The sequence below is a fragment of the Manacus vitellinus genome, unplaced genomic scaffold (assembly GCF_001715985.3).
Source record: "Manacus vitellinus isolate BGI_N305 unplaced genomic scaffold, ASM171598v3 scaffold_29_pilon, whole genome shotgun sequence".
NCBI classification, from domain to species: Eukaryota; Metazoa; Chordata; class Aves; order Passeriformes; family Pipridae; genus Manacus; species Manacus vitellinus.
Genome location: NW_021940207.1, coordinates 4,807,306 through 4,831,245, shown reverse-complemented (window position 1 = coordinate 4,831,245; position 23,940 = coordinate 4,807,306). Strand labels below are relative to the sequence as shown.

Below are 23,940 nucleotides of genomic sequence, written 5' to 3'. Positions count from 1 at the left end.
CAAAGCACACTGTAGGTTGTATTCATTTTGAAAATGAAAAAGACCTCTGCAAAGGTGCATATGGAGCCTCTAGGAATGCATCATTACTGCCCCTCATCACAGCAGTGTCAGGGATAAGAGTCAACCCAGTTTATCTGGAGTTGGAAGGAAAGAAACTAGAAAAGATTTTGGACAGCAGGGGATGGTGTGTTACTGAACTGCTTCACATCTTTGTCTCTTGGCACCTATTCCCTACACTTGACTAAGGTGCTTTCCTGTCACGTGTTTGCCTTGCTCTCTGATTTTAGTGCTTCTGTGTGGTCAGTGGTTGCTGTGGTGGGCTGCAGGCAGCTCAAGTGTCATTCTGTGAAGATGTGAGCCCATCAGCAGAGGGAAAATTTCTTGATTAACTTCTCTGGAGAATTTTTCCTTCTTATTTGCAATAATAGAACAGTTGAGACAAGGTCACATGCTATTTATAGCCATCTCACTGCTGCTTGCTTCTACTCACCCAGGCAGTAAGCTCTGCACAGACACAATGAGATTAATCCTTCACGGCACTGAACCTTTTATTTCCCTTGTTGTTTGTGATTGCAGACTCCAGAGCCTCCCTCCTCTGCAGAGCCCAGGGCACTAAGCCTTCAGTACAACACAGCAGCAGTGGAGCTATGGAAAAGTTTAGAAAAACATTATCTGTTCAGCAAACCAGGAGTTGTCTGGGAGGGTTGAGACTTTTTTTTCTAGGTCAACTGAATGGTTTGAAATTTTTCCTCACAAGCTCCATGCCAAGCTCATGCACTTAGCAATTAACTGAGGTTATGTGCAGGTAGGTCCAGTCCTGGTATGGCAAGAAATGCTGGGTATTTGAGGGATCTGACATATTTCACAGTGTACAAAACTTACTTCTCTTCCCCTCTAAAAAAAATAAATTAATTCAAGCCATGTTTTATGTGCTAAAGATACCTTAATATAGAAGCAGGTTGGATTATGACAGTCTGATACAGAATACATGACATCTGCAAATATCTGATATTATGTTCAATGCAATGGGAACTCATTATGAAAAATAGTCTGAGGTCTTGGTTATATCATACCTGTGACCCCTTGTCTCAGGCAGTCAGAATCGATATTGCTTTGGCTACATTCTCTCTTAAATCTTCTGACTTTTGTATCTCTTTTGTCCTTGGTTTTGCCATGAAAACCTCGGGGTGAGCTGGGAGCAGCTGAATACTTGTACTTGTTCTGGCTACAGCTGCTTCCCTCCATAAGTTGCAGCATGTCAGTGTTCAGTGTAAGCAAAGTGGTTGTAGTAGGGCAACCCGTGCCCTGGCTGTACAAGCAGACTGTAAAGCTGTGTGATGCTCATCTCACAGACCTGGCATGCTGCCTGTTCCACTTTGTTATTCCCAATGCCAAGCACCAGAGAGCAAACTTTAAGGACTGCAAGTTTCGGGTCACTGTAGCTAAAGCCACGGTGCTGTTGTGTGTCCTGTCTCCTGGGGAAGGGGCCAGGGTTTTATGGAAGCTTGCTGAGCATCTGGCATGAGAGGGGCTTTGGTCAGGATTCATCATCTGCAAATAGTGAGGGCAGGTGTGAATTCAGAGCAGGTCCCTCCACGTTTAGCTGAGCCAGTCTGAGTTGTTTCAGGTGGGCTTTAGGGATGAGGTGAATTCTCTGTGTTTCTTTTTGAGGGACACAGCAGACAAAGTGATGGTAAAATCAAAAGCAAGTTATACGTGTTCCAATGAGACAGTTTATTTTTTAAGCATGGCAGGTTGGTGACAGTGGCATTACAGGTACAAATTAGACTGCTCAGGGTGGAGTTTACTGGCTTAAACATAACTTGACAGGTACTAGAACTGTTAAGGGTCTGTTAACATTGTGTTATGTGTTTCATCATGCAGCCCAAGAAGGCTCCATAAGGGATTTTCTCAATGGTTATCAGTGAGAATTGGGATCAATTGTCTAATAATGCTCAAGATGTTCACTCAATGTCCTTTCTCCAGCCTGTGTTTGTTCCTGTATAATGCTCTGGTTAAAGCAGCCTTCCTAATCCAAGCCACCTCTGCAGGCTGGAAGTCACAGTCCCACTGAAGTCCAGGCCAGCACTGTCCCAGATGGGAATGAAACTGAGCATTTGCAATTTGCTAAAATTCTTTCATTCAAAACTCTGCTGCTTAAAATATTTTTCCTATTTTCCTGTGAAATGAGCCACTCCTAGCATCTCAGTGAGGAAAATAAATGTTTTCCAGCATCAGAACCCAGAAGCACTTACATGTGTTTTCCCCTTCTCAGTTCTAGCTGTTGGCATGTTAAGATCAAAATGGACAGGGCAGGGTGGTCCTGGGGCTCTCTCAGTGCTGATGTTCTGATTTCATGTGTCTTCTCTGGCTGAAATACACAGGGTTTGGTGCAAAGCTGCAGTGATAGTCCAGTAATCTCATTCCAGTGGGGTGAGCAAGCAGACCTTAGAACACATACTGAGGCTGTGAGTCTACAGTGTCATTTTTAACTTGTGATTTTCATTGAGCAATGGTTTGTACAAAGATCAAAATCGCCTTGCATTACGTGCTTGCACAAGATTATGGCCCCCAAGTTACTTGCCATCCAAATAAACAAAATCAGTACTCTGTGGGGGAAATGCTATTGTTTTTATTGTTACTCATTTAAATGGAAAATCAGGCACAAAAAAACCAAAAATGTTTTTTTCCAATGGCTGCACAGTGAGATTGTGACAGGGCCAGGAACTGAGTCCAGGTGTCCTGAGTCCCAGCCCAGACCTTTAAACACCAAAATATCCTGCTCCTTTTGAATTCAGAGTGCTTTGGCAAAAGTTTCCCCAGAGTGTTTCATTACTAATGTCAGTGCTAGCCTCTGAATGTGTCTTACCAGTTAGGAATTTGCCTTTATATACAGTCAACCACTTAAAAACTCCCCCAAACTTAGCAGCTGTTGGCTTCTTTGTGTTACTTGAGTGTTTCTAAGGCAAATATGGGACATGATAAATTGAAAAGCGTTGAGTTGAAATGTTCTACTTTGAGTCCACTTAGCAAATGCCAAAGGTCATCTCTGCTGTGCAGAGCCAGCAGGACTAGACACAGTGTGAGCCTTGTTTGAAAGGGATTTTCTGTTGTCTAGAAATCAGGCTCTTCCTCTCTCACAGGGGTAGATGTTATCCAGAACAACTAAGCTCATCTTGGAATCTGTGGCAGTTTTTGACAGCTTCCTGAAAAGGAGATGGAAGGAAAGGGAAAAAGAACATCCCACAACAGACTATTGCAGGTTGTCTCTCAAGGGACCACTTCCCTTGCTGAGGTGCATTTGGTCCCTTTAAAGTCTGCACAGACAGGGTGTTGTTTGTGAATAGAAATTTGTGGTGTGTTGTGGAGGAATGCAGTTCTACTGAGCAGCTCAAACAGTGGCTTCTTTAGAGGCCTCTGGAACAGGTCAGCAGCTCACATGTCTCCAACCAACTTCTTGCTCCATCTCAACTCTCTTTAGTTACCAGCTGCAGAGGCAGTCTCACATACACTCAACAGGACCTGAAAATTCCCATTGTGAGATGCTCTGGTCAGTCCTTTATCCTACATCCAATGATGTCCAGCTTCAGTGAACTTTTCCAGAGTGGAGTTGTGTTGAGATGAACTTTTTCGGGATGGGGTGCATGTTTCTGAGTGGCAATGCCTCTTTTTAAAAAAAAAAAATAATTCTATACTTGAAGAGGTTTTGATTTTTTTTGTGCTGTCTTGAATAAAAATTTCTTACAGTCATTTTTTTCGCCTGCTGGAAAGCCAAGGGGTTATTATGGAGAGTGATGTCCTTTGGAAAAGTCCAACTGGGAGTGGAATAGATGTTGTTTTTGCAGTAAAAGCTGGCTTCCCTGCATATGCTGTCAGCACAGAGATAATCCTTAAAAACTTCTGAAGTTTACACAAGGCAAATATTTTGCATTTCTGTGGGCACTGCAGCACAGCTGTGCTTTGGTGTGCAGAGGGCAGGTCTGGAGAGCGGGCTGGGGTGCCATCTGACCAGGGCTTTCATCTTCCTTTTGGAGATACTCGTGTGCTTCTTTGGCCAGCTCTGCCCTGGAGCTTCTCTGCCCTGCTCCAGGCCCAGGATAACAGGGTGTGAAGCTCAAGATCTTCACTGAAGGTCTCTGTTCAAGAAGAACACTTGGACACAGCCTAGCTAGGGCCAGCATTAGCCTGGTCCTGGCTGACAAGCTTGGATGAGCCTGGTCAGACTGCAGACATATCCAGGGGACCTGACTGCAGGTTGCTGGCTCTCAGGGGTGTTGGCTTTCTTTCAGGAACAAGTGCATTAGTGACTATTTTCTTGCTAGGTCGTACAGATGTTTCACCTGAACATCTATTCTGCTCCCCATGCTCCCAGCAGCTGCTGCGGATGTGAGTAGCACTAGCATTTCTATTTGTTTATGAGGCTTTCTCCAGGGTGAAACTAGTGTCTGGTCTCAGTTCTGAATGTCTAAATCCGAAGTAACTTGATTTACCAAAATAAGCTCCTCTTTATACCCCTGCCTCTATCAGCAGAGTCTGGCCTTTTGCAGCTATAGACAGTTGAGCTTAATAAATGGTCCCAAGTCCCCGTTTCCAAGCAGAAGCCTTTAGCCTTAGGACATAGCTCAGTCTCCAAGGCTTGTAGAGAGAATCGTCTCAGCATCTGCTTTCCCCTCCTCTGTTTCATATGTCATGAGAGCATCTTTCTATCTGGGGCTGTGGAGGGGGTTGGAGTAGCTGAGTTAAGAGGATGTGCTGCTGGAATATGGGTTGGATCCCAACACCAGCAGACCATGTTGCAGTGACCTGTATGGCTCTCAAGAGCTCCAGCTCTTCCCATTTCACTTGCACTGGGCTTTCCTCTCACTTCAGCTGTTTTCTTTAGCCTCTGTGTTCGTGTTTTCCTTGGTTACCTCATCATTGCCCAATCCAGTGGTGACAAAAGGGTGTCAGAGATACAAGTGTCAGAGGATGCAGCATAAACTGCTGTGTTCACTTTCCTACATCATCAACCTCACTTGGTCTTTCTTACCTTGTTACAGCTGAACAAGCTGGAGGAGGCAGCAAATGCAGCTCACACCTTCTTCATGGCAAACCCCGAGCACATGGAGATACAACAGGACATCGAGAACTACAAGACCACAGCAGGGAAGGTCAGCTTGGTTGACCGGGAGGCCAGGCAGCACATGGTGAGTCTGAGCTAAAGAGGTGCACAAGTTAAGTATCAGGCAGTCTGGAGAGCAGAGATTTAGGAGGCCAAGAGAGGATCATCTAGATTTTTGCTGAGGTCTGCATTAATGGACAAACAATACAGCAAAACAAACTCTCCCTTACAGCGTTTTCCTAAGCAGACAAACCAGCTCCTGCCTTTTCAAGGCACTCTTCTCTTTGTTTGATCATCCCCAGCCTGGTCCCTCTCTTCAGTCAACTCTGGGGTCGCTCATGGCTGTGAACATGCACCAGCAGACAGCTCTGATGGATGCCTCCATGGGCATGGATAGACAGATCTTGGATCCTGTGTGTTTGTTTTGACCTGGGTTCTGCCACCTGGGCAGGGTACATGCACGTGAGTGGTTGTGCTGGTGAGGGTATAGGGTGACAGGCAGGAGAGTGCCAGCTTTTTCCATCTCTCCAAAGCAAAAGCCCAAGACAAATGCCAGTGCCACCCCCAACTTCCTGATTTCACAAGACTCAAGGAAGCAGGAGTAGCTGGCTGGTGTAATTAATAGAGGTGCTCATTAGGAGCCATTCTAAGAAAGATCTTCCTAGGTCAGGACCCATCTTTTCCCTTGGCATTCAGTGTTGTTGTTTGGTAGGAGGGTAAAAACAAAGAAAATTAATGTTTTTTTCATATAATGTACAATCTAGCAGTGACATTGATGATTCCCTAAGTGTGGAGGAGTTCGGAAGACCATTTAGGCAGGTTTTTGAGGTTCCAGTGGTCCAAGAGTCCACTGATGGCTTAGAAATGGTTTGGTACATCCAGTTGCATCTGGTAAATCTCTGGGGAGATTGTTCTGTCCCTGCCCACTTGTACCTTCTTTTGAGAAGCATCTGCAGTTGGCAAGGGCAGGGTGCTGTGGCCCAGGCAGCATAGCCAGCTCATGGTCTTGTGTTCTGCCTCCCTACTCTGCAGGAGGACTACAGTGCTGGAGTGAGGCACTACGACAGGGAGGAGTACGAGCTGGCCATTGAGTTTCTGGAGCGCGCGTTGAAAGGGTACTACACCGAGGATGAAGATTGCCAGATCATGTGCGAGGGGCCACAGAGATTTGAGGAGCATGAGTACCTGGATTATAAGGGTGGTCTCTATGAAGCTATTGCAGGTGAGATCTTTTTGCATTTTTAGCGTTCTCGCCCTTGGCCCTGAAATGTTTTTAATTACCGAGTTTGGACCTTTGGCTGGATTCGGTGAAGCGTCTTCCCTTTCATCACTGCTGCGTGTGAGTAACACTGCAGGAGGCACTTAGAAGTCCAGAAAGTGCAAACTCAGAGAGCAGGGAACTAGGACATCTAGTTTCGGTCCTGAATAGAAGCTCAGTTAGAACAATTGCATTTCCAGATGTGTGGAGCATTTGCAGCTTTCTGTAAGAGCTGGAAATGTAGGTGCTTTATCCTAAACTGCTTCCATTTCCCCCTGTACACTGGCTCACACACCTCCCTGGAATCTAGACATTGCTGGCCTCTGTTTATGTTTTCTGTTTTTGAGAGAGCGTATGAAGAGAGTAGCAGAGTTCTCTTGGCCATGCTCCAGATGGCCAGGAAAGTTGCCAAAAAGGCTCGTAACATAGATTTTCTCCCCATCCAAAAGGATGGATTTGTCATTAGTGGAGGCCCACCTAATTATGATCTTGACTGAAATCTCCGGAAAGAATTGAATGTTGCTATGTAATCTTCATATTTGCATGTGTGGCTCTGAGCCAGAGGGAATTAAAACAGTTCATTCTCAGTAGAAATGAGATTACATTTAATTAGTCATAAGGGAAGGAAGAGCAATAAATTAAGGTTTGTTTGGTGACAGAAATCGTATTTATCTGCTTATGGTCTTGGAGTTGCATCAAGCTCTGGAGTCTCACTTCTTGTATGGAAAGTACTTCACTCAGATGCAGGCTGTTTTTTGGGTTTACATAATTCTGTTTGTGTCGAGACAGGAAATTTAATTGAAACAACCAAGATGAGAAACCACTAGCATACCGGATGGGGAGCTGCCTTTGTTGGGTTTGTTTATCCAAGGAAAAAATAGAAGAAGTGTTGTAAGGGCTGACTTGGTACTAACGTAACTGTCAGCTGATCATGCCAGCTTTTAGAGCATGACCAGGGCAACAGAGGCCACATCAAGAAAGCAACCTTCACTGGCAAAGAAAACCCACCTTCCTTCTCACTGAAAGTTGCTGCTCTTCAGACAAGTTTTGGTCTCTGATAAATTGTTCCTGTGCAAGTTGAGTGCAACCCCAGTGAGCAGAGATGTTTCTGTGCTGCCCCCCCTGAAGCACAGACATGGTCATGATGTGGTGGTCCTTAACCCAGAACATCACTGGGGAGAGAGAAGAAACCAGATGATCCTTGCAAGTACTGTATCTTTAGCAGATATGCCTGGGTAAACAAACTCCAGGACCATTCAGGTACCCAAAGAAACAGGGAATTCAGGGCACACAGAGGGAAATAAGATTTGTAATGTGACTGCTTTTCTGTAAGGAACTAAGTGGTTCCTTACAGGATAGCATAATGCAGAGTTCACTTCTGGGTGCCAGGCACTCAGGCCCAGATGTTTCCACTGGGAGTGGGAACACTATGCACCAAAAAAAGAGTTGAGGTTTCTTCAAAAGTCGTTTCTCTTTTCAATCCCAAACTGATTTGCTGTGCTGCTGCTTGAGGTTGAAACACTCTCACTTCTCCCCCCACCCAGGGGCAGATACATTTCAGAGAATTGATTCCAGTCTATATAGCCTGCACTTTGACAGTACCAAGAAAAAGCAGTGCTTCTCAGTGATAGTTTGATTATTTCAGGTTTAAATTACAACAGTATTATTTATGTCCTTTCCCTTCTTGCTTTTCTTAATGTAATACTCTGAATGTGTATGCTAAGTCAGATACTACTCAGACTACCTGTCCAGAGCAAATGGGGACTGTTTCCACTTGATTTCATTGCAAATTCCTCAGGCTGTTTTTTTGGCAGCCCTGAGAAATGCTTTGGTAGCTGAGCACATGGTTGTTTTCAAGCCTGTGTTTGTTCCTTAAGGTTTTTAATGGTGCGTGGAGACAGAGCAAGCAAAGTAGATTTGTAAGTACATTGCAGCAAAGACTCCAAACTGGAATCAGATGTCAGTGTTTGCTTTGAAATTGTACAGCTGGTACAATGCCTATATTGTGAATTCCCACCAATTAAGAAACTTTGCTAATGGCAGATATTTACCATGTGCTTGTGATTCCCTGGGAGATAGCTCATCTTTGAGAAGCAGCAAACATGGGGATTTCTGCTGCTCGTACTTGCACCTCAGACCATTCAGACTGGAGGTGCAGGTGCCTTGAGAATCTGCAGCAACCCCTCCTAGCTAAACCTCCCCATGCCCTCAGGAGCTTTCTTGCTGCTGAAAGGAGAGGATTAAAGATGAGCTGAAGGAAAGGAGTCTGGAGATGGATTTCATTTGGCAGCACGTATGGCCACCTTGTCTTCACACTTCCACTTGCTTTATGGGTGTCCTCACCTTTTGTTTGGCTCTTGGGGTTGAAGAGGTACTTGCCACCTGCACGTCTGCACCCTGCAGCAGCTCCCAGCACACAAAAGAGGTGCTCAGGCTCCCTCTAGAGTTGACAGAAGGAGGTAGGCGTTTCTAAAGAGTGGCAAAATTGTGACTGCAGCTCTCCACTGTCTTTGGGAAGAAGCCTAAGCTCTTTCTCTAGGTGCACAACCACCTGCTGGACCAGAGCAGCATGAGTTGCATGTCCTTCAGTGGGGGAGTTTTAACTTCTGTCTGTCCTTGTCTCAGCACCATCACCATCTCTCTCAGCTCAGACCATCTTCCCCCTCTTTTCTTGGCAGATCACTACATGCAAGTCCTGGCCTGCAAGCACGACTGTGTCCGAGAACTTGCCACGCGTTCGGGCCGGATCTCACCCATCGAAAATTTCCTTCCCCTCCATTACGACTACTTGCAGTTTGCCTATTATAGAGGTAAAGGCTGTTGTATTGTTCCTCATAGTACTCGTTTTGTTCATTTTGTACAAGTTTGAATTATTTCATATGTAAATAAGGCTATTTCCCCCAGATGTCTGTGCTACAGTGATGCAGTGGCATGGTCTGAAAGAGTTGGGAAGCAAAGGACATTGGACATTGTCTCTTCAAAAGTCAGGTTGACTGAAATGCAATCAATTTATAAAGGTGTTTTAGATCATCAGTCAAGTTTCAAAAGCTCAGACTTTAGATTCAACATTTCTAATTTTTAAATAAATCATGCTTTTTTAGGGTCCTTTCATTTGCCTTTTGACATTAAAGTTTTAGGGATTTATGTTTCACATTTTCTGAAATGAACTGATAGGGGTTTTTTTTTTCTAAGTTAATATGTAACAGATATATGAGTTACCCCAAGCTTATCCCAAGATGCCAATTTTTGCCAATTGCCAAATATTTTAAGATTCCTAGTAAAGTTGCAGGAGTTGGCAGCATGGCAAAACGTCGGGAGTTGGCAGTGCTATAAAATACTGCCAGCTGTGTGGTTCTGTGTGCTATTTTATTGTGTTCTGTTGCATAAAAGAAAATGTAGGCAGACTTCTGCTCTCTCAGGCTTGCGCTAAGAGCCTCTTTCCTGAAAAGGGAAGAATGTGTGAGGGTCAGAATTGCTACTCAAACATAAAAGGTTCTTCATTCATCAACACAGTGGGAAGAAAGCAGAAGTCAGCAGTGTTTCGTGTATGGTGTACAGGCTTTTTAATTCCTCTGCCCAGTTAGAGGTTTAATGTGGTGGATAAAACCCCCCATAGGAGGCAGTTTGATGCCAGACAGCATCCACATCCTGCCCATCCAGTTGGATCCAATTTGGATACCATCTGATCTGTGCATGAGGGCAGAGAAGTCTTGTTTTTGTGCCTCACTTTCCTGGCTGGTGAAATGGAGTGGTTAAGACAAGGTTGCATCAAAAGAGTCCTGTAGAGTGCTGGGCTGCCCCTTAAGAGTCCTGTAAAGTGCTGGGCTGCCCCTTCAGCTGGTGGGGAGCTCAGGCTGTGCCCTCCCTCCCTGCAGACTGCCCTCCTCGGCTCTGCCCCGCTGTGCTCTGTGAGCCCCTGGCAGTGCCAGTAGGGCTGTGCCCCTCTCTGCCCCCCCTGACTACTGTTGTATTGCCCCACAGTTGGTGACTATGTAAAAGCCCTGGAGTGTGCCAAATCCTACCTCCTCTTCCACCCTGATGATGAAGATGTCTTGGAGAACGCAGGTTATTATGAGGGTCTCTTGGAGGGTGCAGTGGATCCAGACACCATCAAACCCAGAAAGGTGAGAGTGAGTGACACCTAAGAGCTCTTCATGGGAGGCTTTAACAAAAGCATCAGTTGAAAATAAAAGCAGCTTGGCAGCTTAACCACAGTGGGACCACTTTGAAAACAGAAGTGGAAGTGCTGGGCTTGCTGCTTATGCTAATTGCCAGGGTGCAAGTCCAGAGTAACTGGTGCAGGAGAGGAGCTGGTGGGCAGGATCTTCTTTAAATGGGGACTTCAGCTTAGCAAAGGCCAAGCAAGAGCAGGGAGAGTGATGAGCCAGTACCTCAACAATGTAAATCTTCATCTTGTCCAGTGCTCCAGAGGAGACATGGAGGAGGAATGCAGGGAAGCACTAAGCAAAGGGCAACCTCTGTTAAGAGGGGACTGAGAAATATTTTCCCAGGGGGAGGCTGGGATGCCAGTGTTACTCTCAAGTCCTTCAGCTTGGAGTTCAGGGCTCAGCCTGTTCTGTGGGGAGTAGCTTTGCTGTCACAGGATTAGGCTGGGGTCAAAAAACCAAACAGTGTGTGTTGTTACCCAGCAGGACAGGCTTCCTCTCCGGTCCAGGCAGCCTTTATCTGTGGCCATGCGGCTGCCTTTCTCACGATGCAGAAGTTCTTCCCATACCATCACAGCCCTTCTGAGGCTCATTTCCCTTGCACCATAAGTAGAGGGTAGGCAGGAATTATTTTTTCCATTCTCTCGGGTATTCTTTGATTTCCAGGCAAATCAAGGTTAATTCGGTAAAATGCTAAAAAAGAAAAGGGAAATGACAAAAAGGAAAACAAGAATAATTATTGTTTTTCCTCACAAAATAAATCTAGAAAAAAAACATTGACAAAAACATTTAGTTATTTCCAGTAATTTGAATTTTTCTGTTAAAAAAAATGTGATTTTTGCTTTGCAAAGTCATTTTCTAGGAGAAACCCCAGTGTTTTATTTACAAATTTTTCATTCAAAATAAAGCCCTCTGATAGACAATTTCCAGCTGACTGTGCTTTGTGGTCCTCATCCAAGCGCCCTGAGTGTATTCCAGGCTGTGCTGCTGTAACCCACCCACAGCCAGGCCCTGAGCTCTGAATTGCACATGGGGACCCGAGGCACCGTCCAACCGTGGTCCCTGCCCCACCAGCCTGAACCTGACCCTCTTCTGCAGCTGGGGCTTCTCTGGCCAGCCTTTTGCCCAGATATTTGGATGTTCTCCAAGGTGCTCAGCACTCTCTGCCAGCTATGGGCATGTATTTTGGGGATTCAGACTTCTCAAATGAGTTGCTGAATATCCCTCTGTAATGTACTGAGCAGCTCAGCCCCATGCCCGGGGTTACTCCAAGCGTCCCTTACCCCACAGGAGTCTGCAGTGTGGCATGAAAACCAAACCCCTCTAAAGCAGAGGTGCATTGTCTGTGTCTTGTGAAAGCTGCATGTGCAACTACTCCCCTTTTCCTTTTCTTTTCAGGAAGCAAAAACACTCCTGCAGCGCCATAAGCTGGAGTCACACCTCTTGCAGGTGGCTGCGGCCGGCCTTGGATACGCCTACACAGAGCCGGTAATGCCTGGGTGTTCTGTGCCCAGGACCTTTAGGAGTTCATAGCTACAGGACCAGCTTCCCCTCTCCTCTCTCCTAGAAAGCCAGTCCTGTGTAGTGACTCAGAAGCTGGGTCTTGGCTTGGTTTGTTCCCTGTGGGAAAATGGTGATGGCAAAGCAAGGGTGGCAGCTGTTCTGGGGTGAAAGAGATGCAGATGCAGCTTAGTCCAGCTGTCCTGCCATGATGCCTGGCTGAGTTTGTCACTGCCATGGTGATGGGTTGAGACAGAGAAAGCTGGGCAAGTTGAACTCCCTGTGAACTCATCTTACTGTGTCAGTTTGGTTTGGGGTTACATTTTCAATCTGATTACCTCAATCAATTGCCCAAAGTTATGTGGGATGGATCCACAGAGGCTGGCTGATGTTCCTGGGTGCAGGGTAGAGCAGGTAGCTCCCTGGCTTTAGCTGGAGCATTAAATTAAGAAGCTCAACCTCTCTCTTTTCCCACAGAACTACTGGAACAGGTATGGAGCCCGCCAGGATGAGCACAGGTGAGCCACCAGCTGCCCCAGCTGAGCCCATGGCTTCACCATTCCACACAGTGGGGTGAAAGGGAAGTGCCTGTGGATGGGGTACTAGCCTGCCACTCGGGGGGTCCTGCCCATCCACCCCAGCACACCATCATGGTTGAATTAGGGCCTTTTGCCCCTTACCATGGCAAAGATTCCCACAAGGACCTTATTTTTAGCTGAGTGCCTCAAAACTAGCAATGGTCTAGAGGCAACTTGATTGTTGAGGCAAGTGGTGCTGTTCAGGTTTGTTGGTGTCTGTGCTTTGCTGGTGGAAACTGTTCCCATTACCAGAAAAGCAGTTTGCCACAGGACAGAGTGAGGGCTTCAACTTGTATAGTTGTGACATTTGTACAAAGCACTGATTTGCCTGTTTTTTTCATATGTTAGTTTGCAAAGGGTGCAGAAGCGTAAGTCCAAGAACTGGAAACCTGTGGCCAAAGTCATGATGTTCCTCTTTTCTCTTACTCCTCAGTGTCCCATCAAGTATCAGCAGTGAACCAGAGGATGGGCCTCGGCTGTCCCTGGCAAAGAAACCCATGCCAAAGCCAGATCGAGAGTTGAAGGAGGGTAAGTCTGATGAACAAAATCAGGAGATTTTTTCCTATTGCTGCAGACTGCAGACTGCAAAGGCTGGCTGCTGAGCAACGAGGGCCACTCCTCTTTAAGGGGATTGAAGTTTTCTTTGAGAGACAGAGAAGTCTTCAATGCTGCCACAGCATTTCTGGGTTTGTGGATCCCACTAGCACTGCTCTGCCCTTGGACTTGCTTTTCCCACCTGCTGAGCTGTTCAGTACAGAGCCCTGAGATGTGAAGGTGGGAGGCTGGGTCTTCCTCATCATGGGGAAAGTGGCAAGTAGTCTTGCCTCAAGATGCTTATAAGATAAACATCTTCCCTATTGTCAAGGTTGCAGAAGGATGGATTCTGGAAGTAACAGTCCTGATGCTGTGCAAAATGTGCTGGATCACACCATGTTAGCAACCATTTCTCTTTGCAGACTGGTTTATGATTTCATGTCTTAGCTTACATCAAGTCACTTGTTTTTAAGCCTGTTGGCAGACATTCAACTGATTTCAGCACATTTTCAGCAACCACAGAAAATACCATAACATCTTCTACTAAAGACAAGATTTTTCCTCATAACAATTTTGAATAACAATATTGTAGCCAAGCACCAAAGCAGGCTTCTTGCTGCAAAACAGTGGGGTCTCAAGCCAAGAAGTGTCTTGTGTCTCCAGTGAGCCAGCTACACAGCAGCAGGCAATTACACCTCCCTGTAATGCAATAGATGGTTTTGCTTTTTTGGGAATTTCACAGCTTTCCCCAGCCCAAGTTGTCTCCAGCTGCTCAGTGTTGTGTTCAGAGTATGGTTATCCCTTCTCTAGCCGTACATAAAGTAGGCGAATACCACAGGAAGATCCCAAACAGCTTACATAAGCCAAGAGCTGGTTGAATTATATTTGTTGGCCTGGTTGCCCTCTATAACCAAGTAATTTCAGAGTGCTTCTTTCTGTTTTTTCTTCTCTGTTTTTATTCTGGTTTACTTGCAGAATGTGTTTGTTTACAAAGAGAACTGAAACCGTTTTCAAAAAGAAAATGGGATTTTTGTCCATCCAGCTGCTGCCTTTCTCTGTTGTCTCTTTTTCTTTCTCTCTTTTCACTTGAAAAAAGAATAGGCCAAAAGAGAAAAGTCCATTTTAATTTTGTACTCTTCTGTACTTCTTCCCTTCCCCCCTTCTTCCTTTCTGCCAATTCCTTCACTCCCAAAAATCAAAAAAAATTCCCCAGTTTCTTTGGGGTGTTTTTCACAGAGCACAGGCACAGGAAAGAGGTCTCTGTTAGTCCTTAGAGGGCGTGGGGGCAGTGAAGGCAGGCAGGAGCGTGCTGCTGGTATGGGACAAGGTGCTCACGGCACAGGGCCACCTCTGCTAGTTTCCTGTGATAAACAGAAGACATGGTGGAAGTGGTCAGTGATGCCTTCCATCCCTCATGTGCCTATGGCTGGGGAAGAGCAACATCTGGGCTGGAAAACTCAGGCCTGAGTTGGAGTGTGTGTGCCAGGAGTTTGGATTTGAGAGTCCTGTTTCTGATCCAGCTGCATTTGCAATAAATGTTATTATCAAGCAACAAGATCATCACAGTGAACATCAGAAACGTCCCATCTTCTCCATTTCCAAGAAACCTAACTCTTCAGAAATAAACTGGGATAGTGGCAGGGTCTGTGGGGGTTATGTGTCCTCCATAGACTGAGGAGACCTTCCAAAAACACAGTGTGCCTCAATAGACAGGAAAAGTAGAGATTATAAAAGCAGTGTCAGAGAGAAGTTTCTTTGTCCAAGTGGTGAGAGAGGAGCTCCTTGGCTCTGTTTCCTCTATTTCATTGCCTCTCTGTGACTGCATAATTTTCCTCACAGCTTAGGTGCATTTCACCTTCTTCCTGGAGAAAAATCTGGTTTAGGCTTTTATTGTTACCATTTATTTCATTTTCTCTCTTCGAACAGATGCAGGGACGAAGCTTCAGAAAATTTAGAGGTGATTTAGAGGCTTTGCCCTGGTTTTTTGATCAGAAAAATTTGATGGGGATTGAGCAAAACCTCTGGTAAAAAGCTAATCTCTGTCTTCTCCTTGCCCGTTTGCTCAGCATGTGGCAAGGCTTAGTTGCCCTGTACCACGTGGGAGCTCAGCAGTGTGAAAGCCCAGCCACTGCTATATTCCCATTCCAGGGATGTTACCTGGACTCCCAAAAAGCAGCCAAGCCATTGGCTACTGGCAGGCAGAAGGAGGCACCTCGGAGGCAGGATGTGAGGGATGGCAGGGACAACCAGGGCAGCTCCTTTCCCTCAGTGGAGGATTGTCCTCAGACTCCTCTGGCTCACCCACTGCCAGCCCCCTTCTTGGAGGAGAGCAAGCTCAGCACTCATGAGGCTTTCTGTGTGTGAAAATGACAAAAAACCCACTGATGACAATTGCAGAGATTGGCTTTGCATGCCAAGCCAGCAAGATCCGCACAGCTCGAGTCCAATGGAAACTTATGGCCTCTGATGATGTTGGCAACTGGGCAGGAGGGCCAAGTTAGCCACTGTCCAGGTCTCTCCTTGTGTCCCATCAGGTTCTGGCGGTTTCAGGCTGTGGTCCCTGTGTTTGCAAGGCAGCTGATGAGGAGGTGGAAAATGCTGATGTTCTTGCAGCAAATTGATTTCATCTCTGAGTGTTCCCATTGCTTCTGTTTCTTTTGTTGCTGATGGGATGCCAGACTCTTGCTGTGAAGCTGTGAAGCTCTTTCCCTGGCTGCACACCTGGGTCATTTCAGCTGGCCCTCAGTCGCAGTACAAGATGTCAACAAGGCCAGGGCATGTTCAGCAGGGTTGTTTTGTGTCTCTCATCAGGGGGCCCACTTCTCTACAACGATGTGAAGTTTGTCTACAACTCACAGCAGCTGAATGGCACCCAGCGAGTGCTCCTGGACAATGTCATCTCGGAGGAGCAGTGCCGGGAGCTGCACAGGGTGGCCAGTGTGAGTTGGCAATGCCCCTGGGGGGACATGGCTGCCACCTGGGCTGAGTGCCTGATGCTCTCCCCAGCATCAGGTTTGTGATAGCTGAACGTGTGACCAGCCCTTGGAGAGGTTCTGGGTTCATACCTCGCTCTTGAGTGTTGCAACTGATGCCAGGATGCCTGTGAAGAGCAGGCAGATACTTATCCCCATAGCACACCCATAACTGCAGCACAGGAGCTGCTGCTCCATCTGAGGCTGTTCCTAGAAACATGCTGCAAGATGGAGCCTGTGTAGAAAGAGCTCATTGCCCCATGTTTCACACAATCCCAGAGGATGCTCATCCACAAGTCTGGTTGAGCCTTCTCATTCACAATTAACTGAGTCTGGGAAGGGACTGAGGGTACCTGAACATCTCCAGTCAGGAGTGGGTGGCTGATATCCATCATCCGTGTTCATAGAGAGCTGCAGCACCTTCCCACCAGACTCATCTGTCCCTGTGAATGCAGCCCTGGGGAATTTGGGGAAGAGGGTGCCAGGTGCTTCTACTGCAGCTCCCCCTCTCCTGATGAACCAGTTGACCAGTTGTGTATTCATGTCTTTCAGGGGATCATGTTGGCTGGAGATGGTTACAGGGGCAAAACCTCCCCCCACACCCCAAATGAGAGATTTGAAGGAGCCACTGTACTCAAAGCCCTCAAGGTAGAGCTCCCTCCTCCTCCTCTTCCTCTCCCGTGTCGTCCCTCCCGGTGGGCACATGACACTGACCTCTGTTGCCCCTTCTCCTTGCCCAGTATGGCTACGAGGGCCGCGTCCCGCTGAAGAGTGCCCGGCTTTTCTACGACATCAGCGAGAAGGCTCGCAGGATCGTCGAGTCCTACTTCATGCTGAACTCCACGCTCTACTTCTCCTACACACACCTGGTGTGCCGCACCGCCCTCTCCGGTGAGGGCTCGAGGGGCCAGAGGCAGGGCAGGGCTGGGGGAAGGGAGGGGTTTAGCCCTGGTTTATGAGTGGAAATGCCAGGCCTGAGATTAACTGTGCTTTGCATGATGCTTGAACTGGTGGCCAAGGGTTGGGCAAAGTCACCATCCCCACAGCAGCAAAGGGTGGGCACTGCTCTCCCAAAGACGCTAATTTCTGGGATGTCTCTTGGTTTTCATGTCTGCAGCTCTTCTTATTTTCTCCTCCCTCTTCTCTTGCCTCCTCTTGCTGTCCCTTCTCCTTTCCACCCCACGCACAGTTCTCCATTTTGCTTCCCTGCAGTAAGGAACAAGCAGAGCTGTGCAGATCTGAGTCCTCAGATGTTGCCTTTTCTCCCCAGCCTTTGCTTTTCTCCTCTCATCTGTGAACACCACCCGGAGTGGGGATGGGGCAGGCTCCCACCCCATGATGGACCTCACAGAGCATGGCATTTCCATCTCATCCACCCTTTCCCCTTCCCCCTTCCTCCACATGGTCCTGCCTAGGCCAGCAGGAGAGGAGGAATGACCTGAGCCACCCCATCCATGCTGACAACTGCCTTTTGGACCCTGAAGCCAATGAGTGCTGGAAGGAGCCTCCTGCCTACACCTTTCGGGATTACAGGTAAGAAGGAAGGAAGGGAGATCTGCACCCAGGAACCCTCCCCAAGTCATGGCATCTTACTTCACAAGATTAAAGCTGGTACATCCCAGCCATGGGAGAAGTGAGATCCAACAGGTAGTTTATGGTGCCAGAAAGCATTGTGGCTAAGCTTGATGCCATGGTTTACTTATAACAGCTCTGTGATATTTTAGGGTTGGGAGATCCCAGCTGTGGCCCACATGACTGTGTGTCTGTCAGATGTTTTTGGTGCAAAACAGGAGGGTGAGAGCTGGTGGGATCCAGGGGATGTTTTGAGAATTGCTCCCTACCCAAGGAGAGTTCTGCTGGTTCTCAGCTGTGTCCCTGAAATCAGAGCAGCTTGGGTGACCCCCCCACATGTCTTGATGGAGTAATGTGGGATCTGTCCTGGAGGTGGGGGTCAGCCTTGAGCCCTCCCCACTGCTCCTGTCACAGGGGTTTCCTGCTTCCTCCCCCAGTGCCCTCTTGTACATGAACGCAGACTTTGAAGGCGGCGAGTTCATTTTCACCGAGATGGATGCCAAAACCGTGACGGTAAGGGGGTGCTGTGGACCAAATGCTGCTCTGAGGCAGCCCGTGCTCAGGGGCTCTGGGCTTCCCCAGGCAGCCTGTGGCTCCTACCTTGCAAACAGCCCATAAAAAATCATGTTGGCAGGAGTGCACAGATCTTCTGTTCACTTTCTAGGGGTTTTCTGTGCCAAGCAGGAAACCTACAGATCAGGGGTTCTCAGCATCCCAGTGCAGGGCAGAGGGATGGCTGATAGTCATCCTTACCTGGAGGACTGCTGAGCTTCCACCCCATCTCATGGCCAAATATGAAGTGGTGCTTCCATATAGATGCAGTGCCTGGCTCGGGTCTCTTGTGCTAGAGTGGGTCACAATGGTGGACATAAAACCCTAAGAGAGATGTGGCTCAGGCACAAGCACTCACCTCTGTGTGGACTCATTGGGAAGCTGGGCACCCCCTCTGTGCTTGGACAGAGGTCTGGGCACCACGCTGGTGCTCTGGAGTCTGGTGGGTGCTAGAGAGTAGACTGTGTTTACCTGAGTGCCTGAGGGTTGATTTGATTGGCACTTCTGCCCCTGAGGTTCTGCAGGATACCTCCTGCAGAGAGAAGAAAGAGGCGTTGCACAGCTGTGCCAGGCTTAGCCTGAACCCCCCTGGAGTTATGCCATGGCCCCATTCTCCTCTAGGTGGTCACCTGTAGGCTTTGAAAGGACTCCATGTCCTTTCTGCTTGATGCCTGCACAGCGTGACCAAGCTTGACACCTCCCTATTTACCCCACGCATTTTTTTCAACCATGCCCAGAGCTCCACATGTCCTCCAGAGCAGCTCACCAGGTCCTGGGGCGACACAGAGAGATGCCCAGTAAGGTCCCAGGCCCTGGACCATGGTGAGCCCAGCCACAGCCAATGTGTGCTGCTCCTTGCTACCCTGGTTTTGCCTGTTTCCCACAGGCCTCCATCAAACCCAAGTGCGGGCGAATGATCAGCTTCTCGTCGGGCGGCGAGAACCCCCACGGGGTGAAGGCAGTCACCAAAGGCCAGAGATGCGCTGTGGCTCTCTGGTTCACCTTGGACCCTCTCTACAGAGAGCTGGTGAGTCCTTCCATCATGATTTGAGGGGAGTAGGGGGGTACCCACCATCCCACAGGAACCAGGGCCATCTTATTCTCCAGTCCCAGCACATCTGTTTTCCCCCCATTACACCCCCACAGCAGCATTCCCACCATATGAACTGCTATCCCCGGGACTGTTTTTTCCTGCCAGTCATGCTCCTGGGCACCCATTGCCCTGTGCAGTGCTGGCTGGGGTGCTGAGTGAGGTGTGGAAGGGCTCCGTGCAGGGCTGGGCTGACCATTTCTGACACCTAGTGGTTATAGCCTGATGGTTGGGGAACTCCTCCAGAGCCATCCACAGCTCAGTGGTGTTTTGCTGCTGCTAAGTCCGCAAAGACATTTTGTCAACCTGAAGTCTGTGGGTCTGAGTACCCAAGATGCCTTGGAAAATCTGGGCTGTGATGCCTTTCACCAGGCACCCTCCAGATTCTGTTTTAAAAGGCTGATGTACCAGCCCCTACCTCCCTTTGGTATCAATTCTGGTCTACAAGAATAAAAGACACAAGACCAAGCAAAACTAAATGCAGGGAGAGTGCAAACCCCTGGTGCCTTTGCCTTGTGATGCAGGTGGGCTGTGAGGTTTTGGGAAAAGCTTATTTTCAATCATGTACTTTAATGTCTCTCAACTTTTTTTGTGCTAGTGGTAAATCTGCTGTGCTTGTTGCCTGTATGGTAGGAGATCAGCCCTGCCCAGGGGGCTTGAAATCATGCTGAGGGGACAGGAGGGAGGGTATGCTGTGGCAGTGGCTGCCAGTGGAGTGTGATGGGAAACTGCAGTACATCAGCTCTGCCCCAGCTACTGCAGTCCTGAAGGGAGGAGGGAATTAGGTATGGAGGTGGAAAGGGATTTGATTAATTTTGCCCAGCAAATTCCCAGCTCAGGTTCCCCATCCTCTCAATATGCTGCTGGTTCTGGAGTGAAATCCTTGCTGTGTGTCCTCCCAGCAGGCTGAGCCACACTGAATTAGCTGAGAGCAGGCACTGAAGCTCTGCTGTTACCATTTCTCCCCTTCCACTCTTGCAGGAGCGAATCCAGGCAGACGAAGTGATCGCGATGTTGGACCAGGAACATCTAGGACCCAGTGAAATGAACATAAACCCAAAGGATGAGCTATGAACTAGGCCAAAGACTTTTTCTATTAAATATTTATTTAATATTGTTAATCTTATTAGAACCCTTCTATTTTTGTACAGAGACACTGTATAAATTAACAGGTTAATATGATTGTGGAGTTTCAAGAGTGCCTCTTCTGTGTTTAGCACAGCTTTTGCTGGGACCCTCATCCTTGTGCCAGCACGTCCTGGTGGGGCTGACTCTGCCTTCAACCTTTCCTGTTCTTCTCTAGCACTTCTCAGGACTCATTCAGGCCCAGTGTACCCCCTTGGAGGACCTTTTTTTTTTTCTCCTTCAACCAAAAATAGCTGCTTCTCTTTAGCATCTGCTAGAGAAATGTCTCAGGTGTGCTAATGGACCAGTCTTCCTGCTCCTGCTAAGTGCTGGCTGAAGACTTGGGCAGTGCTGCTTTGTGAAAACTGGAGCACAAATCAGTAAGGGCTGTTCTTCACCATTTGAAATATGCTTTTTAGGGGGGAAAAACAAAGGAAGGCCCAAGTCCTAACAAAATGCATATACCTTGGTAGCCATGCAAAGCTAGTGTTTGGGCATTAATTCTGAGCAGACCTTCCAGAAATCAGCTGCTGAGCAGGAGCATGAGCTGTGCACAGGCATGAAGGGATGTGATTTGCAGTTGATTCTGGTGAAACAGGGTCTGGCACTTGTGTTCAGTCCCTTCTCTTGGGAAGGCTAATGGCCTGGGAAGCATGAAGGAAGCTGCTTCACACTGCATCCTTTGAGCTGCCAGCCCAGTCTGCTGCTGGTAGACCCCTAAGTTCATAGTAAACCCCATAATTTCCAGGTCCATGTTGGAAAGAAGCTGAAAGGCTTAGGAAGTTACGGTGCCATGATGTTGTTTGATCACGATGCAGCTCTGTACTCTGGATGTCCTGCCTGCATCCTCCCATCCTGACGGTGCAGAAGCAGCAGATGTCCATGGTGTGGTAGCATCTATTTGCTCAGAGTAGTTCTGAGAGGGTGTTGCAATGAAAGCACTTGTCACCTATCACAGGAGATTTACTAGGCAAGTAACTGCTGCTAAGCCAGTAAATCATCCCTCTCCAACCATTACATTTACTCCTGTGTGTGGGATCAGAGCGGCCTCTATCTCAATCAGAACAAGCACTGAGTCACAGAATTGCCCATGTCCCAGACATAGGGACAGCTTTTATTTTGATCCAACAGCTGCTTCTGGTGCTTCTTCCTAAAAGGAAGGTTGCAGCAATCTTTACTGCTGAATTTACTGCAAGAATTCAATGTCTCCAGAAAACACTGCAGGGATCTTTGCTGGAGTTCTCATCCTTGAGCAGCTTTGCTCAGCTCCCTGCTGCATTGGCACTTTCTCAGTCCTTTTCTGCTTCCCTCTGCCAGCTTTGACATTCCAGGACTTAAAATCTGCAATAGAGAATTGTCTTTTCTCTTTGCTCCTGCAGCTTTTGCCTATCCAAACCTTCCAGGCTCAGAAGCACCCTCTTCCCATCCGTTCTCAGGCTGCAAGGCTGTAGACAAGATGGTCCTTCTGTAGAGACCTCCTTAAAAGCTGGTCCTGGGCAAGGCAGAGGGGAGCTCAGTGCATCTGGAAAAACAAATGCCCAGACTATGAAGAGGACACCATTACCACCTAGAAAATGCTGGAAGAGTCATTTGCTGCACCTCCTCCAATGCTGAATCTGCACAGGACAAAGCTCTGGGTGTTTCTGAGTCACCAGCATGGTTTGTTTCTTTGAGATTATCCCCCTTCATCATAGACTGTTGAAAAGATTGATCATGCTGGCTCCTCAAAGAACTGCCCACAGATCTCTGCCTTCAGAGACCCTTCCCTGCTAAAGATCCTCTTAACCCCTTTTCAAAATAGCCAGAGGAGAAGCTGGGGGGAGGAAGGAGAGGGCAGCTGTCAGTTTGGAGAGCTGACACCCGTTTTGTTGTCCCTCCATCTGCACTACGCTATTGCATCCAAGGCTTGACTCCTATGTGCTGCACCTTCTGTGTGGGTCTGTGCTGCCATCCCCCAACAACCACGTCTGCCCAAGTGCATCCTGCAGAGCTGCCCCCTCAGTGCAGCCCCACCCGTCCCAGGGCTTCAGGGATCACACCAGCTGGTCCTCCTGTGAGGAGGTGGTGGGGCTGGCACTGGTCGTGGTTGGTTTGCTGCTGTGGTGGTTAGCCAGAGCTGTGTCTAAGTCCAGAGGAAATAAACTAAACACATCTGGGCCTGTCTTTGTCTTTCTTTGGTCAATTATTAGGAGAGACTGGGGAATTTGGGGTCTGCCTCATGATGATACCTGTCCCTTTGGGGTTTCCTGCCCCAGACCTTAGGGCACCCCCCACCCCTCCCATGCTGGAGGAGTGTCAGAGACACCAGTGGGGACAGGATTAAATGTGTATGTGCTTTTGGCTACCTGTCCATCTCCATTGCTCTGTATCCAGCTGTGCAGTAACTTTCATACCACTGACATGCTTCAGGCCATTTGGTGAGCGGGAAGAGGGAGTTGCAGCCCCTGTGTTCTGCTGGGGTGTACAGGGCATGACAGACACTTTGGGTGAAACGCCCTTGGTGCAGAAGTGTGGAGCAGCCTCAGAAGGCTGCAACATTTTGGGACTCAATTGCAAACAATTTCCCAAGAAGGGAGAAGCTACCTGGGCCCTGCTGCTCACCACACTGCTCTGCTGATGGGACCTGCTGGTGGCCTGTGCCAAGCTGAAGCCAAAAAACAGGAATGTGGTGAGTCAAAGGCACTTTTACAGTTTGTTTTTTTTCAGCTCTCTGCTCTGGCAAAGTCTAGCTCAGAAGTGAATTTGTATTTCTGCTGCAACAGCAGAGGTGGGTGCCAGGTTTGTTGGCACACTGTTTATCGGCTCACAGGAGCAAGTCTCAGAACTCTTTGAGACACACACCAAAATACAATGTAGGTTTTGGGGTCTCTTTTGTATCCAAATGGGAGGTTGTCACCAAGGTGGCTTGGCCTCGGAGAAATGAATTTCAAATTTGAGATTTGATGTAGGGGCCTGGCATGTGCTAGAGCTGTCAAGGTCACATTCAGGGTGCCTTCAGGGCACCTGTATCCTTCGAAAAAGAAAGCTGACAACAATACTGAATGTATAACACTCCTCCTTGGTCAAATATGCCCCAGGGACAACCTGATGCACTTACATTTTTGCTTCCTGCTACATTGGTTCACATTGTTATTCCTCTCTTGCCCTGCCAGTCTGATAACTGCTGCTTCCCAAAGCACCAGCATTAAGCAGCTCCCCAGGGAGGCAGTGTCTGTAGTCACACCACTGAGCACAAAACTGATGTGCATTTCAGAGCACACTTCAGGGCTCCCAGGCCAGCTCTGAGCTCCTCTGGCCAAGGCCACCAGAGAGAGGCACAACCCACTTAGGTGTTGGCCATTTGTTATACATTTCCCAGTTCTATCACCAGCAATAGGAGCTGTTTGGAGAAGGAGATGGTTGAACCATGCCTTAGTTCCTTGTTCACTCTGCCATGCCCTTCCTAATAGTAATATCTGTAGAGTGGGATTAGCAGGGTTGATTTATGACAGT

General features: G+C 47.9%; 1 protein-coding gene across 1 annotated transcript; it reads left to right on the top strand.

Moving 5' to 3' along the window:
- The first annotated feature begins 5,044 nt into the window (after positions 1-5,044).
- On the top strand, positions 5,045-22,604 carry P3H2 (prolyl 3-hydroxylase 2). Its single transcript, XM_018074843.3, has 14 exons — positions 5,045-5,186; positions 6,134-6,323; positions 9,038-9,169; positions 10,341-10,483; positions 11,924-12,013; positions 12,503-12,543; positions 13,037-13,131; positions 15,949-16,076; positions 16,662-16,757; positions 16,850-17,000; positions 17,525-17,642; positions 18,119-18,194; positions 19,120-19,260; positions 20,305-22,604. Exons 1-14 carry the CDS (start codon positions 5,085-5,087, stop codon positions 20,395-20,397), a joined length of 1,596 nt encoding a protein of 531 aa, XP_017930332.1. The 5' UTR covers positions 5,045-5,084; the 3' UTR covers positions 20,398-22,604.
- The last annotated feature ends 1,336 nt before the right edge of the window (positions 22,605-23,940 follow it).